The following is a 17448-nucleotide window of genomic DNA, read 5'->3' as shown; positions in this document are numbered from 1 at the left end:
TTTGAGCAGGCTAGCCTCTCCTGGAGATGGAGTAGAATGATGGGATGATAGGGAGTGCACAAACTCAGTGGGGAAGAACCTTCCCCCTTGATAGCACCTGACCCTGGGCCCAGCAAAGCTTGACACTAGTATTCTTAGTTTTCAGTTACATCAACCAAATCATTTTCTGGTTACCTCAACTGTTACACTCCCAGTTTTGACCCCAGGCCACTGGGCCTTTTCCCTAACCTGGATCCAAGCTCTCTGTGGACGGTGTTTTCAGCATCTCTTCTGGGTCACACTCCTCCTCCGTCTCATCTTCCGTCTGCTCTCCAGGGCTCAGGGAGCAGATCTCATTTGGTATGGATACACATGTCTCCTGGCTTCAGAAGAAAAACAGAAAGGAAGCCTAGGTGAATGGGGTTAGGCGGGAACTGGCCTAGAGCTGGGTCTGTCCACAGCTTCAGCCTTGCCTCTGTTGAGAGCCACACAGCAGGGTATTAGCTTCAAAACTAAGCAGCAAAGGGAGCACAGTTCCTTGGTACCTCAGCCTGTGACATCTCCAATGCCACCTCAAGACCAGTGGTTGTGGTTGTGGCCCAGTCCTCATGGGCACCTGGGAGCCTGCCTAAGTCTCAGTGTGAGAGGCAGACAGGGACAGACCCAGAGTAGAGAAGAAATCTCCTAACCCCTTCAATCTCAAACCAGAAACTGAGCCAGGCATTGTGGCTCATGCTTATATTTTAGCACTTGGGGGCTGAGGCAGGAGGACTGCCTTGAGTTCAAGGCCAGCCTGACTATATAAAAAAAATCTGCTGTGGATTTGGTTTAATTATAAGCTGACTGGCCTGTAGCCAGGCAGGAATTATAGGTGGGACAACAAAACTTGGATAATGATGGGAAGAAGGGCAGGGTCAGGAGAAATTCTGGCCAGCCACTGGGGAAGCAGGACATGTAGAAAATGAGGTAACAAGCCATGAGCCACGTGGCAAAGCACAGATAAGAAACATGGGTTAATTTAAATGTAAGAGTTAGCTAGTAACAAGCCTGAGCTATAGGCCCAGCATTTGAAATTTATGTTAAGTCTCTGAGGCAGTTATTGGGGGAACAGCTGCCGGTTATTTGGGAGCAGCCAGTTGGGACAGGAAAACTTCTGCCTACAGAAATCATTATGGGAATTCACTCCAAATAGTTTGAGAGTGTGTGTATAAAGACTAAAGAAATGTGCTTTGGGGATTCAAGGAAGCAAAGGACCAGCTCTGTGCTGAAGGGTAAGAGGACACTCAGTGCCACTGGAGTCCTACCCTCTAAGCACCCTTCCCCACTGCTGGGCAGGCAGGTCCTTCTACTCCCCCAGCCTGGAGCTTCCTCATCACTACACTCAATAAGGCATTTAAGGTTTTGTGCTCTAAAATCTCTCTTAGGGTTTCTTTGTGTAGTCCTGGCTGTCCTGGCACTCGCTCTGTAGACCAGGTTGGACTCGAACTCATAGAGATCCGCCTGCCTCTGCCTCCCGAGTGCTGGGATCAAAGGTGTGCTGTATATGTCACAACTTTCGCTTAAAACTGCTGTTAAATTGTGCTTTTGGAACTTTGTTTCCAAAGCGTGACATCCCCAAGGCTAAGGTTGCAGGGAAGGTCTTGGGGCTGGCAGGACCTGGGGGGGCCGCCCCACTTCTGGTGCTTGGGCTGCCGCTGCTGCTGCTCCTGGCGATTGATCTCCAGCAAGTGCTGCCTCATGCAGGTGGTGATCTCTGGGCCCAGGTGCCAGATGAACACGCAGCTGCAAAGGGGAAGAAATTGGAAGGAAGTGTGCATGGTAACCACTGCCATGTCTGAGCCTGGAGCCCCCTACATCATCATATAGATACCCCCTTCTTCCTAGGTGCCCTGTCTGCTCGGCTCAAGAGCCAGGCAACCCAGAAAACTAGGGGCCTCAAGACTCAAGAAAAAGAGCTCTGGGGCAGAACTGGACCTATTAACCCCATAAGACAGGGCGCTGTATCGTTCTTTTGGTTGTCATCACGTTTCAAGATAGATGGTGACATCCTTTCACAGAGCAAATTGAGGCTCAGAGAGGGGAAATGACCTGCTCAAGGCCATAAGAAAACGACAGATCTGGGGTGGAACTTAGGGCTGGCGTGCAAAGTGTATGCCATCCAAAATGAGAGTAAGATGCGAGCTGTCCACACAGACTAAAAGTGCCGCAAGCTGGGGCTGAGCTCCTCTCTCCCCATGACAGACACCCACCTACACCTAGAGGGAGGCCCACCAGGGGCAGCCTCCACAATTGTCCCACCTGTCTCCAGATACTGTGATCAAGTGACGGCAGTCATACGTGAACTTCATGCCAGTGACAATTTCTGCAAGCAAAGGAGAGAGGCTGTCCTTACTCGGAGTCAGGCTGTGGCAGCAGCAGGAAAGGGACCTTCCTGAACAGACAAACACCTACCTGAATGGCCAAACATCTTGGCAACACACTCGCCCGAGTAAAAGTCAATCACTGAGATGCTTTTGTCAGAGCAGCTTGTGGCCAGGAAGGTGCCTGAGGGGTCTACATGAACCTGAGGGAAGAGACATGTCACCTCAGTTGCTTGCTTTATGCCTACTGGGAGACCCGAGCCAAACATCTCAGTACCACCTCCTGAATGACCACCTCTTTTGGGCTGGGCACTGGGTTTAGGGAATCCACTCAGGGCACTCTCATGACACCAGGCAGGGCAGGAATTCCTACTCCCATTTTGCAGTGAAGAATTCATAGCCACCAGTACAGAAATGATGGTGGCCAGGCTCTGGGCTCAGTGCCAAGTGCCTGCAAGCTTCGCCCTCTACACAATCCTAGGGTGGAAGCTGCTTTCCATTGGCATTTGACAGATGATGAAACAGTTTAGACACCTGCCCAAGGTCACCCAGTCAGTCTGAGGCACAGCTAGGATCTATCAAGGAGGCTGAACTCAGAACAACTCCCCGGGCCAGAGTCTCTGAGAAGTGTCCACCTGTCCTGTCCTCTGTCCTGTGGGAGGACAAGCCAGGAGAGGAGTGAAGGTCTGTCTGCCTCCTCCAACCACACAAACTACATACAAACACATACAAACTAGAGTCCACTCAGCAAATGGAGGCCCCTCCCTCCCTCCACTCCAGCACCCGTGGCTATCGGGGCCCGAGTGATGGGGCCCTGTGTTGGGCGTGTGTGGTGTGTCTCACTCACCTTCAGCAGGGACCCCTCATCTCCCTGGGAACCCTTGTAGCACTTCTTCTGTTTCCCACTCACTGTGTTGTAGACCCTGGGGAAGTGGGGATGCCATGTGGGAGCAGAAGACGCCGCCCTTTCCTCCTGGCCCTGCTGCCCTCTGCTCCGGGGTGGGAGCCCCCACCTCAAGCTGAGGTTATGCCCTGGGGTACACTGATGAGCTGGCTGCCATCTGTCCCCGTTCACACAGCAAGCTTAGGGCTTAGCCCAGGTGGAAGGAGTCCAGGAAGGAAGTAGAGAACACAATCCCCAAGCCAACCCTGACAGTTCCCGAGCCTCCTACAGGCCCCACTGACTCCCAAGGCTCCCTTCATCTCAGCCCGGACCACTATTCTCTGTCCCTTTCGTGGACTGTGAGCTTCCTGAAGGACTGGGCTGCCTTAGCCACTGCTGTGACAGCAGCAGTCTCCAGTCCAGACAAGAGCCCAAGTAAGACAGGAGAATGAGCGATGAGTTTGTGACTTCTCCGTCCCCACACAGTCCCAGGAGAGCCACAGACTTCTGTAGGGCTGGTGGCTAAGCCTGGTGGAGCGGCTCCTCCTCCTCCTCCCCTTGACAGGTTCTCACGTAGGTCATAGTGACTTCTAATTTGCTATGTGGCTAAGGCTGGCCTTGAGCTCCCGATGCTCCCCCAGTGCTGGAATGACAGGCACGCACCGCTGTGATGGAATCACAGATCCTAAATGACACTCTCTTCCCCTTGCAGTCAGGCCACATCCGCAGCTACAGAGAGCTGCTGTGACCTTGTAGCTATCTATCACAGAGCTGAGTTCTTTCCCTCCTCCACACAGCTGGGAAACAACCCTGAATTATACCCACTTTATTATCAGTGCCTTGTGACTCCCATCCTGAGCCCCTCTGGAAACCTCTGAGCCAGAAACTGACTTTCTTTTCCTTACAGAATTGAAAGGCCTGTTTCTCCCTTTGGGGCTTCTCAATGCGCCCGTGACGCTGTGCCTCTCCTAATATTCTAGGAGCTGAAGGCTTGCCTCTACCTTCAGGACTCCTGCCGTATCACGCGTGGTGGCTCTCCTTTTATTTACGTGCTTTATGTATGTGGGCGTGGGCGGGCGCGCTGTCTTCATGTACATTTGCACACGAGAAGAGGGCACTGGATCTCACTGGACTACAGTTACAGATGGCTGTGAGCCGCCATGGGGGTGCTGGGAATTAAACTCAGATCCTCTGAAAGAGCAGCCAGTGCTCTTAACCAGAACCATCTCTCCAGCCTGCCTATGGCTGTCCTAATAAAGCTCTTTTGAAGGGTGATCTCATCTCGGCTTTTCTTTTCTTTTTTTTTTTTTTTAAAAGTAATTTATTTAACTTTATTTTACTTGCATTGGTATGAAGGTGTCAGATCTCCTGGAACCAGGGTTACGGACAGTTTTAAACTACCATGTGGGGGCTGGGACATGAACCCAGGCAGGTCCTCTGGAAGAGCAGTCAGTGCTTTTAACCGCTGAGCCGTCTCTCCAGCCCCTCAGCTTCTTTTCTACGAACCTGCTACTACAGTACTCACAACACACGCCCTGCCTGGAGCCACACTTGTAAGAAACACATAGGTCTCACCAGCTTTTTGGGACCAGATGAAGAGGGAGAAGCAGCAGGCAGCCAGGGAAAAGACGGTCCAGCAAGGGAGAGCTCACTGAGCCAGGCTGGAAACAAGCTGGGGCCAGAACAAAGCACAAGGGACTCCTCACCTCACGTTGCGGTCCTGGCAGGCCACAGCCACATACTTCTGTGTGATGTCTATATCCATGTCATACAAGGTGGTCTTTTCTGCTACATGGTGGGTACGGACAAAGTGCAGCCCATCCGAGGTCTGGCAGGGCAGGAAAGACCTTCAGGGGACACCCCTGATAATCTCCCAACCTTAGCCCCCAAGGAGGCCACCCCATTTACCTGCTGGGCACTGCGAAAGTAGATGCTCTTGTCGGCCCCACAGCTGATCATCTGGACATCCCTGGTGCCTGGAGGAGGAGGCAGGGGTTAGACAGGGCTGCCCTGTGCTACACAGGAGGAAAAATGGGGGCTAGGAAATCCCACTTCAGGGAAAATAACCAACTCTGCTAGGATCAGAAAGGTTTCTGGAGGAGGAGAGGCCTCTTTTTTTTTTTTTTTTTTAAAGATTTATTTATTATGTATACAGTGTTCTGCCTGCTTAGATGCCTGCAGGCCAGAAGAGGGCTCCAGATCTTATTATAGATGGCTGTGAGCCACCATGCGGTTGCTGGGAATTGAACTTAGGACCTGTGGAAGAACAGCCAGTGCTCTTAACCTCTGAGCCATCTCTCCAGCCTGGGGAGGCCTCTTAAGACAGGAACTGTGTGTGAGGCTGGTTTGGGCAGAGCAGGGGTACACAGGAAAACCAAGACAAGACTAGAGGCACAGAGCAGACAGCATTTTGAAAGCTGGAGGAGTGGTGCGTGTTGGTAATCCCAGCACTCTGTGATACAGGGCTTGGGAGCCTGAGGCAGGAGGAACTCACGTTCTAGGCTGGTTTGGCTTTGGGAGATCCTGTCTCAAAAACACACACACTGTAAGGGCAGAGATGGAGCTTAGCAGTACAGCCCCTGTTTAGTGTGCTCAAGGCTGCAGCACTTCAAGGTAAAACAAAATGACAACAAATGAAAGCCATGTGTGGGATACACGTCTGTAATCCCAGCACTTGGGAGATGAAGGTGGCAAGATCAGCTTGAGGTCATGCTTGGCTCCACAGTGCTGGAGGCCATAGCAACTGAGGAAAGTCTTAAATTGTCCGCCCATTTCCACCTCCCAAGCTCCAGGACTATTTCACAGAAGGCTAGAACACTGCATCAGATATCTGCCTCCGTCACTTTCTAGCCTTTTTTTTTTTTAAACATTTATTAATTTATTGTGTACCATTGTGTACCGTGCACGTGGAGGTCAGAGGACACCTTGCAGGAACCGGTTCTCTACCCCCATATTCCATGGCTTCCAGAGTTTAAACTCAGGTCGGTCATCCGGCTTGGTGGAAAGAACCCTTTCCAGCTAAGCCACCTTGCCTGCCTCTTCCACCGTAATTTCTGAGATAGGTCCTTCATCTTTTACTAAAGCTCTCGTTCACTGATTAGCTAGACATTCGTTCCCCAGAATCATCATCTCTACCTCTCAACACTAGGATTATGGATGGCTCTCTCTGTGGGTGTCAGGGATCAGAAGTCAGGTCACCATGCTTACAGAAAAGCATTTGCCCACTGAGCCATCTTCCTCAGCCTGTAACAGGACATCTGCACTGCCAACTCCATTTGGAATCCCCCGAGTACCATACCACTGCACACGTCTGCGAGGACATCTGTGGAGGTGCAACTGAAGGGGGTGACCCACCCTGAATGTGGCCAGCACCACATAGACGAGGGTCCTAAACAAGCCCTAGCATGCACCTCTCTCTGCCCCTGACTGTGGATGCTGCCTCCTGCTGCAGTCATGTCTTCATGCCAAGAACTGTATCCTCTCCTGAACTGTCAGCCAAAATAAATCCTTTGTAAGTTGCTTCTGCCAGGTAGTTTGTCAAAGCAACAAGAAAAGTAAGCTGGTCTTGGATTCCTTGCCTCTGGAGCAGCTGGAGCTACGGGTGTATGGCACTGCACCGGCCTCTCTCTCTCTCTCTCTCTCTCTCTCTCTCTCATGTGGATGTGAGCTTGCCTGCACGGATGCATATACATCGCATGCTTAGTGCATGCAGAGGTCAGCAGAGAGCATTGGGCGCCCTGGCACTGGAGTTGCACATGATTGTAAGCCACCATGTAGATGCTGAGAGCCAAACCTCAGTCCTCTGCAAGAGCAAGAGCTTTTCACCTGAGTCATGCCAAACATAGTGGCTCACACTTTTCATTCCAACATCTGAGGGGCAGGCAGAGGCAGGCGTTCCATCTCTGTGTGTTCCAGGGCTACACAGTGAGGCCCTATATCAAAAACACAACAGACGCCCAACCCCTGAGCCCTTTTCTCCAGCTCCCTGTTCACTTTCAAAATAGCCCGACATTCATTTTCATAAATCAATAAACCAAAAGGCTAGTCTTCAGATCCACGTGTTGTCACTCCTGTCTTGGGCACGCCTGCCACAGGGCATGCTGTGGTTACTTGCAAACAAAGAGCCCTGTGCTGAGGGCCAGCAAGGGGGAGAGAAGGCACTCACCAGCAAATTTAATGGCTGTGATGGACGAGGAGTGGTCATCGAGGGTCTGCTCCAGGTTGTAGTTCTTCTCCACATTCAGCACGTGAATGAGCCGGTCCCTACTGGCTGAAGCCAGCAAAGTCACTCCTGTGAGTGGAGACAACAAGTGGGTTGCCCAAGGCTGCCTAGATCCCCGCCTCCCAGACAAGCAGACAGATTGAGAAGTCCACTCCTTGGAGAAGGGAGTCTTTGGGTGCAGAGTGCAAGCTAAGCTGTCCCAAACCAAGAAAGGGCAAGTCCTTGGCTCTGGGAGGTCTTTCCCCAGAGCCCCTACACTCAGACCACCACTTGTTTTTTTTTTTGTTTTTTTTTTTTTCTTGGTGGGGGGGTGGGGGCGGGTTTCGAGACGGGTTTCTCTGTGGCTTTTAGAGGATGTCCTAGAACTACTAGCTCTTGTAGACCAGGCTGGTCTCAAACTCACAGAGATCTGCCTGCCTCTGCCTCCCGAGTGCTGGGATTATGCGCCACCAGCGCCCTGCCTAAAGGCAATTCTTTTTTTTGTTTGTTTGGTTTTTTTTTTGTTTTTTTTTTGAGACAGGGTTTCTCTGTGTAGCTTTGGAACCTATCCTGGCACTGGCTCTGGAGACCAGGCTGGCCTCGAACTCAGAGATCCGCCTGCCTCTGCCTCCTGAGTGCTGGGATTAAAGGCGTGCGCCACCAATGCCCGGCTGTAAAGGCAATTCTTGACATGTGGATGTGCCACACTTATCTGCATCAGATACTTTGGCACACCACAACACTCCTTTCTGGTGAGTCCTACTCTGTGGGAAGTGTGCCATGGGAAGCTCAGGCATTCTCTTAGCCTCTCTTAAAACCATGCCCCAGCTCTGAGTCTGAGCTACCTAGGCCTCAGCCAAGCCTTGCTGACTGCTTCCTACCACCCCCCTTCTTTCGCTGGGCCTTTCCCCTTAGTGGCCCCTCAGACTATGTCTGCTCTAGTGGAGTTGAGTTCTTAACGGCACAGCCTGAGGCCAGGAGAGCTCAGGAAAGGTCTAAGAGTTGAGAAACAGAAAGAAACTGATGGACAGAGGGTTTGGAGGATGGAAGAATGAAAGATGGCGTGGAAAGTCATCACTTGTCACATCACGGTGCAACTCCACCTAGGTTGGATCGTGCGCTGGTTTGAATGAGAACTGCTCCACACAGGCTCAGACATTTGAACACTTGGTCCTCAGGTGGTGTCCTGCATGGGACCCCTTAGGAGGTGGAGCCTTGCTGGAGGAAGTGCTGGGGACTACCTCTGAGGGTTTATAGCCTCAGCCTACTTTCTGCTCTCTCTGCAGATAAAATCATCAGCTAACTTCCTGTTCGTGTCACGGTGCTATGTCTTCCCTGCCATTAATGGACTCTATCCCTCTGGAACCATGGGTAAAATAAACTCTTCTATAAATTGGTTTTGGTCACGGTATTTCATTATAGCAGTACAAAAGCAACTAATATAGACAGGATATCCCAAAAGTGTGTTGTCAGAACCAAACGATAAAGGAGTCGGACAAACTCAACAGTGAGGGAAATTCTACACGACTAGCTTGTCTCTGCAGCAAGCAAAAGCCCAAATACCAAGTTAAGGCTGTGGAGGTGCTCCAGAATAAAGACAACAAAGCCAAGACACTTAAAAATGTGAACCTAGCTTAGAAACAAAAGTTCTATGGACGACAATACTGGAGAACTAACAAAGTTTGAATAAGGGCCATTGTATAAATGACAGCATGGTATCAAAATGGACTTGGTAAGTGCAGTAGTGTGTATTTTATATGTGTGTACAAACAGATATATGCATGTGTATATGCATATATCCTATGTATATGTATGAATGCATAGGACCAAGATGGGACCCAGGGCGTTACAATGCTCCCCCACTGAGCTACACCCTAGCTCGCTACCATCGTGTAAATGGAGATGCTCTTCTTAGGGTATTGCAGGGTTATGCCTGAACTCACACATCACCCAGCAAAACAAAATGTGTATGCTCTTGTTTTACCTGCATGTAACACACACACACACACACACACACACACACACACACACACACACACACACACACAGAGCAATGGAGAGAGGGTCGCAGTGGAGTTATGTATATAGTCAAAGGGTTACACTGAATACAGAAGAAAAACCTGATCTAGATGAAGGCTTGAAAGTACTTCTGTCATATTCTTGCAATTTTTCTGTAGGCATTTAACCCTGTAAAAGGAGCGGCAAACAGCCCGTCCACCCAGCAGCCGACCTCGCTCACACACCTTCAGCTTGGGGCCCGCATGAGCCTGCAGCTGTCCTGCTCTGTGGAGTCCATTCCACAGAGCCCTTCCTGAGCTGAAGCCTCCCGTCAGCAGCTGCTGTCTGTGGCTCTGCCCACCTGACCCCAGCCTGCTGGGGGCTCACCTGTCTCGGGCTTGGAGTACTCCAGGCACAGCACCTCAGCATCGTGGGCCTCCACCTTGATGAGCTCATCCATGAAGTGCAGGTCGTGGATCCTGGGAGACACACACTGCCAACTGTACCCTGCCCACAGCCCAAGCTGGCTCTGGGCCAGCACTGCAGTCTTACTGTGGCAAATAGCCTGAGATGCTCAGCCACAGCTTCCCATCCAGAACGTGGCTGTGGTAAAGGGAGCATTGCAGAGACAAGGAGACCACAGGTACAAACCTCTTGTAGCTAACAAGCCAAAACATAACCCAGGGATTGAGGATCGTCCGCTGCAGCAAAAGGCATTTCTGCAGAGCTAAATATCATAGGCAGTCTCCGACGGAAAGGGCAAAGGGTCAGAGACCATATTCATGGATTTTCCTCTTTTGTACTATTTTCTTTTTATAAAAGATTATTCTTTTTTTTTGGGGGGGGTGCTCAGTATTTAGCCCTAGCTGGTCTGGTCCTGGCTATCTAGACCAGTCTGGCCTCAGGCTCACAGAGACCTATCTGTCCCTGCCACCCAGTGCTGTGATTAAAGGTATGTGTTTATATTTTTAAACATGTTTTCATCTTTGTGTGTGTCTGTCTACAGAGGCCAGAAAAGGGTATCAAATCCTCTAGAGCTACAGTTGAAGTCCAGGAGTTATGAGTTGTCTGACATTGCTGCTGGGGACCAAACTCTGGTCCTCTGTGAGAACAGTAAGTGCTCTTAACTACTGGGCCATCTCTCCAGCTCTTTGTTTTGTTTTTCTTTGACAGAGCATGCGCCATCGTGCTTCATTCATTTTTCATTCTTTTTTTTTAAAGACAGGCCCTGGCTCTCCTGGAACTCACTATGCAGATCAGGCTGGCCTCAAACTCAAGAGATCCTCCTGCCTCTGGTTCCTGAGTGGTGGGATTACAGGCGTGTGCCACCACATCTGGCTCCTGCCTCATGAACAGTCTCAAAATGTAGACTCTCCTTATTTTCATCACTGCAGCTTCTCTACTGTCCACTGTGTGAGTTTTAGCCCACCTTGTCTCATCTCAATTAACTCATGTACATAACAGAGAAATAAAACAGGGCTTACATACAGCAGGTTCTGCAAGGGGATTAAACCACTAATAAACATATTGCTGCCGGGTGTTAGTAAGGCACTCATTTAGTCCCAACACTTGGAGGCAGAGGCAGGCAGATCTCTGAGTTCGAGGCCAGCCTGGTCTATAGAGCGAGTTGCAGGACAGGCTCCAAAGCTACACAGAGAAACCCTGTCTCAAGAAACCAAAACCAAAACCAAAAAACCATAGTGTTCGGCCATCACCAGGCAGAGGCCATAGTGTCCACCCCATTATCACCTAATAGTGTTTGTCACTTAATGCATGACTGATACAATTGCCAGTATTTAAAAATCACAGAATTGCACCGGGAAAAAAATGAAACGAAAGAACTAGGGTTAAAGAGGCAGTGGATAAGGGTACTTGCTGCCAAGACTAATGATCTGAAGGCCCAGGAACCACACTGGGAAGAGAGTTGACCCTCAAAGGTTGTCTTCCGACTTCCACCCTCACACTACAATATGCACGTGTACACTTGTGCGCATGCACACGCACGCACACGCACGCACACATGCACACACACGCACACACACATGCAATAAATAAGTAAACTAGAAGTTATTCACTAGTTACTTCATGGAAGCTAGCTGCCCATTTGTGGGACACGTGCTTTGCAGTTTCTTCCCCGCTCACTCTGTCTCTTTCAAGACTCAGATGGCCATAGCTGCCACTTACCATCTTAAACTTAGTCTTAGACAGAGCTCATGTTCTGCTAGCATCCATTAGCTAAGCATGATGACTGTTTGTGCCTGTTCTGCAATCCTAGCACTCTGGAGGCTGAGGCAGGAGGACCAGTACAAATTCAAGACTAGACTGGGCTCCACAGTAAGTTCTAGGCCATTCTGGGATGTCTACAGTATAAGACCCCATCTCAAACGAAAACATGGCTGGGGAGATGGCTGTGGGCAAAGCACTTGAAGAGGAGGTAAGAGGGTCTCAGTTTGACGTAGTATGAGCCACTAACACTCCAGTGCTTGGAGCCGTGACAAGGGATTCCTGGGGCTTGCTGGCCAGCCAGTGTTGCCAAACTGGTAAGCTTCTGGGTCAGGGGGAAACTCTGTTTCAAAAAAAAAGTGTAATTGGGGCTGGAGAGATGGCTCAGAGGTTAAGAGCACTGACTGCTCTTCCAAAGGTCATAAGTTCAATTCCCAGCAACCACATGGTAGCTCACAAACATCTGTAATGAGATCTGGTGCCCTCTTCTGGCCTGCAGGGATACATGCAGGCAGAACACCATAAATATAATAAATCAATCTTTAAAAAAAAAAAAAAAAGTGTAATCCAGTGACGGAAGCAGACATCCAGTCTGGACCTCTGGCTTCCATACAGGCATGCACACCCATGCCCACACATACAAATCATACAAATAAATAATAAAAGAAAAAGAAAAACGAGTCTGGATACAGTGGTACACACCTGCAATTCCAGAACTCAGGAGGTAGAAACAGACTGCCTCAAAGAAACCACACCAGGGGCTGCAGAGATGACTCAGCAATTAACACTGGCTGCTCTTCCAAAGGACCTGAGCTTGGTTCCTAACACAACTACCCGAAACTTCAGCTCCAGGGGATCTGACATCATTTTAGTCTCTTCCAGGGAGGAAGGGAGAGAGGGAGAGAGGGAGAGAGGGAGAGAGGGAGAGAGGGAGAGAAGGGGACAAACATAAAGATATTCAGACACACACACACACACACACACCTAAAACCAAAACAACCAAATAAAAGTAATGAACAACCTTGTTGGGTGGGCAGACCACCAGGTCTTCTATGCTCCATCCTACTGAACCCTCTCAGTACACCCATGCCTGTGCAACTGGCTCCTCCCACTGACATTTTAGCTTCGGTGACCAACGGCTGTGAGAGTGTTTCATAAATCTCCCTCTCCAGGGAGGAGGCCACTCCATGCAGATGCTGAGATCCTGGCAGCTACTGTGCTCTCAGGTTTTCAGGAAGTCCCGCCCAGAGGAAGACCTGGGGTGCTCTCGGTAACTGGACTACTACTGGTGGCCCCCTATTCCTAAGCAGCGGCTGAGGTGCCAAGACGAGGACTCTTCCTTCCCCAGTGCCCGGAGACCCCCAGCTGGGGCAGAGAGATGAACACTAGCCCCCACCGGGGCCACTTGCCTCAGATTTCCACTTCGGTCGCCTGAAGCCAGGTGCTGGCCGTCAGGACTGACCTGCATGACTCGAACCCCAGCTTTTACATCCATGGGTGTCCCAATCTCACTGCCCCGGTCTGGGAAATGAGACATGTCCTGCAGGTGCTGGATATCATTCTCCACGTACACCACCTTCAGCAGGGTCTGTGGGAAGAGAGGCTAAGGTCAGCGTAGCAAGGGGCCCACAGTCCCTGAGCTCAGTGCGCCCCATGGCCCGGGCCTTACTGAGGACAGAACCCCAGCTGCGAGGGGAGGGAGAGCTTCCCCACTCACTCACAACAGTGACTGCATCCCCCTGTCTTCCTTGCAGCTAGGTGAGAGTCTGGGCCCTGAGGAGAGCAAGCGAGAACACATCGGCTTCCTTGCCCGTCTGGCTGCATGGGACTGTGTCATGAGGGCTAGAGAGGATGACAGCCACCTTCTCATTTGACAGAATGAAGAGACGAAGGGCTCCAAGTCTCTAAGAGCTCCCTGGGACTAGATAAACTATCTGCAGACTTCTTTTTTAAGAATGTGTATGAGTGCTCTGCCTGCACGTATGTGTGTATGTCTGTGTACCGTGTGTGGGCTGTGTCCCAGGAGCCCAGAATCAGCCACTTCATCTTCTGGAACTGGAGTGAACTGTTGTTAGCTGCCACAGAGCGCTAGGAATGGAACTCAGGTCCTCTGTAAGAGCAACAAGTGCTCTTAAGTGCTGAACCATCTCTCCAGCATACAGTGCACTGTCCCCCACCCCTTATTTATTTTTTGGTTTTTCGAGACAGGTTTTCTCTCTGTAGGATCTGGAGGCTGTCCTGGCACTCGCTCTGGAGACCAGGCTGGCCTGGAATTCACAAAGATCCCCCTGCCTCTGCCTCCTGAGTGCTGGGATTAAAGGTGTGTCCCCCTTTATATTTATTTACTTTTATTTCATGCACATGAGTGTTTTGCCTCATGCACGACTGAATGGAGGCATTGGATTCCCCCAACACTGCAGTTATGGGCAGTTATGAGCTGCCATGTGGGTGCTGAGAAGTCCAAGTCCAAGTCCTCTGGGAGAGCAGCCAGTGTTGTTAACACTGCTGAGCCATCTCTCCAGCCCCTCCCCCACCCCTTTAAATACAACCCTTTTCATGCAACAGAAAATGACTTTCACAAAGTTTTAAGCTGTTCTTTCTGTTGTTGTTACTCTGTTTTTTAAGACAGGATCTCATGTAGCCCAAGCTGGCCTCAAACTCTTGATCCTCCTACCTCTATTTCCCGCGCACTGGGATTACGGGTGCGGAGACCACGTCTGTCAAGTTCTGCATTTTCTACCTTGCAGCAGACAGTGCTACTGGCTGGGGAGGGAAAGTAACAAAGGAGCAGTTGCCCTGCATCTCCTGCACTAAAGGCCTGATTACTGCTGCCACGCTGACCTTTGAAGGCTTCACTAGTCACCAAGATTGCTATCACCTGGGGCCTTCGCACAGGTTATTTCCCAGATATGGAGTCTGCCCCCTCCTCTTTTCACCCCATCCCTCCATACTGTGGCTGAAAGGCCTCTTCCAGAGGAAGCTGCTTCTGGCAGCCAGGCTCTTGGGCAGCATGGGACAGTGTTACATGTTGGTAGCATCTTGTCGCTTTCTTTCATGGTGCATCCTGCACCTGTGTTTGCAGATGGCTTGAACTTATTGAATCACCATCTGCCTCGCACTAGACTTGGAGGTGCCACAAGGACAGAAGGGTGTTTTAGTGCACAGTACACTACATAGAGTGATTTAGTTCTCAGCTACCCAGAAAAGCTCCCTTGCTGACCGAGCAGTACTGACCAAAATGTCTTCAGCAAACTGTTTGTCCCCAGCCTCCACCAGACCTCTCCCTGGGCTCTTACTAGCATACCAGCTGAGGTTTCCCATGTGACAGCTACTTAGATGAGGCAAGTCCCTGCCTGGCTCTGCCCATTGTACTCTCCTTGAGTTGTGACTTAAGACTTAGAAGCAAGGCCATCTCCGGTGAAGGTGCTGGACTGCCTGCAGCAGAGACACACACAGACACACGGACACACAGTCACACACACACAGACACACACACACACACACACACACACACACACACACAGTCACACAGACACACACACAGACACACTCACACACACACACACACACACGGACACACGGACACACAGTCACAAGCACACACAGACACACACACACACACAGACACACACACACAGTCACACACACACAGACACAACACACACACACACACAGTCACACACACATACACACAGACACACACACACACACACACACACACACACACACAGACACACACACACACACAGACACAGATACAGACACACACACACACACACAGAGACAGCAGAAGTTAGTTGGAAAAGAGAGAAGGCAGCTCATGTCACCTACCACAGAGAAGGAGGGAGGAACAAAGAGACACGAGAAGGGACAAGAGCGTTCCATCTCCCTAGCTTCTGCCCCTGGGGAAACCTAACGTCTCATTCCCAGAAAAAGACTTCACTGCTCCTAGAAACCAGATTACAATGAAGTAACTCACATTGCTGAAGATGTTTTTCTGCCATTGAGAGTCAGAGCTGCTATCTATATTCCAGAAGCGGATGGTGTTGTCTGAGGAACAAGTCAGAAAAGACCCGGATGGCAGACAAGCTCTCTGATCTTCTTCAAACTCAGGATACACCTACAGTGCCAGAGAACAAGGCACTATTGGAATGATGGATGATAATGATACATGAGGGCAAAAAAAAACCAAAAAAAAAAAAAAAAACAAACAAAAAAACCTAAGCTAAAGCTTGAAAGAGTGGTGGACTATCCCTGTAATCCCAGCAGCAGCTAGGAGTTGAGGCAGGAGGATCAGAAGTTCCTTTCAGACTTAGCTACAAACTGAGTTGAAAACTAGCCTGGGGGTCTGGAGAGATGGCTCAGTGGTTAAAAGCACTCACTGGCTGTTCTTCCAAAGGACCCAGGTTCAATTCCCAACACCCACGTAGCAGCTCACAACTAACTGTAATTCTAGTTCCAGGGGATCTGAAAACTAGCCTGGGCTACGTGAGACCTTAGCTCAAATAGGAAGAAAAGCCAGCCTGGCAGTGGTGGCACACGCCTCTAATTCCAGCACTCGGGGGCAGAGGCAGGTGGATCTCTGAGTTTGAGGCCAGCTTGGACAACAGCATGATTTACGAAGAGAAACCCTGTCTTGGGGAAAAAACAAAACAAAACAACAACAAAAAAGAAATAAACATTTTGAGATCTATGTAACAAGATCCTGCCTAAAAAAAAAAAGCCAGGAGAAGTGGTGTAAGCCAGCACTTGGGAGGCAGAGGCAGATGCTATTCTTTGAGTTCAAAGCCAGCTAGGGATACACATGAGACCCTGTCTAAAAGTGTGTGTGTGTGTGTGTGTGTGTGTGTGTGTGTGTGTGTGTGTGTGTGTTTCCCAGACAGAAACAACAACAACAACAAAAAGTAACCATTTTCAGAATTGAATAATTGCCACTCTTCAACTCTGGTACATATGAATAATAGGACAGTCTCATTTAATAACTCATTTGACAACTAGGAGTCACCTTAGTACCCTGAATGATCTAACAATTAGCAGGGTGGGGATATACTCAGTGGTAAGGTACTTACATAGTATGGATAAAGTCCTGGGTTCAGTCCTCAGTAGCAAAAACCTAAACAACAACAAAAATACCCATGCCAATTCCCACTGAAAAATTAAACAGGGGTTTTAAAAATGTCTGGATCCAGGCCTGAGACAAGAAATGTACAAGCTGAAGCTGAAGCATCTTGGTGCCTACCATTAAGGTACTACCAAAGACTACCAGGGTTGCTTCCAAACCCAGAAACCCATGTTAAAGAAGCTCCTGTCGGCCAAGAATAAACAAGTTGAATTCTAACAATGTTAGTGATGATGAACAAAATCACATCCGGTTTATTAAAATATGAGTTTATATAATGCTATGAATTGAAACGACCAGGTACATTCAGCAGGCAGAGAACCAACTGGTTGTCTTGGAAACAGGCAAGTAAAGGGAAAGAATCAAACACTGTTGGGCGTTGGTGGCGCACGCCTTTAGTCCCAGCACTTGGGAGGCAGAGGCAGGCGGATCTCTGTGAGTTCAAGACCAGCCTGGTCTACAAGATCGAGTTCCAGGACAGGCTCCAAAGCCACAGAGACCCTGTCTCGAAACCCCCCCTCAAAAAAAAAAAAAAGAAAAAAGGAAATGGATCTTGAGCATTGAAACTCAATATCTGCTAACAACAGTCAGTTAGCTGTACATAGCTTTTTCTTTATTAAAAAAAAACCTGGCCAGGTGTTGGTGGTGTACGCCTTTAATCCCAGCACTCGGGAGGCAGAGGCAG

At 49.7% G+C, this 17448-nt stretch overlaps 1 protein-coding gene across 3 annotated transcripts in view; it reads right to left on the bottom strand.

Moving 5' to 3' along the window:
* The window catches only part of Wdr62 (WD repeat domain 62), a 42001-nt gene that overhangs the window by 9633 nt on the left and 14920 nt on the right, over positions 1 to 17448 (bottom strand). For all 3 annotated transcript variants that reach the window (XM_027431283.2, XM_027431284.2, XM_027431285.2), the window contains exons 10-20: positions 15624 to 15764; positions 13054 to 13232; positions 9809 to 9900; positions 7388 to 7513; positions 5131 to 5198; positions 4929 to 5050; positions 3187 to 3262; positions 2431 to 2542; positions 2278 to 2341; positions 1636 to 1761; positions 229 to 362 (exon numbers count right to left, since the gene is read on the bottom strand). In XM_027431283.2, the coding sequence (XP_027287084.1) occupies positions 229 to 362; positions 1636 to 1761; positions 2278 to 2341; positions 2431 to 2542; positions 3187 to 3262; positions 4929 to 5050; positions 5131 to 5198; positions 7388 to 7513; positions 9809 to 9900; positions 13054 to 13232; positions 15624 to 15764 (1240 nt within the window). The remainder of the gene's footprint in view (positions 1 to 228; positions 363 to 1635; positions 1762 to 2277; positions 2342 to 2430; positions 2543 to 3186; positions 3263 to 4928; positions 5051 to 5130; positions 5199 to 7387; positions 7514 to 9808; positions 9901 to 13053; positions 13233 to 15623; positions 15765 to 17448) is intronic.

This window comes from Cricetulus griseus, chromosome 9 (assembly GCF_003668045.3).
Source record: "Cricetulus griseus strain 17A/GY chromosome 9, alternate assembly CriGri-PICRH-1.0, whole genome shotgun sequence".
Classification (NCBI taxonomy): Eukaryota; Metazoa; Chordata; class Mammalia; order Rodentia; family Cricetidae; genus Cricetulus; species Cricetulus griseus.
Note: the sequence above shows the minus strand (reverse complement) of the source record. Positions and strands in the feature narration are given on the sequence as shown.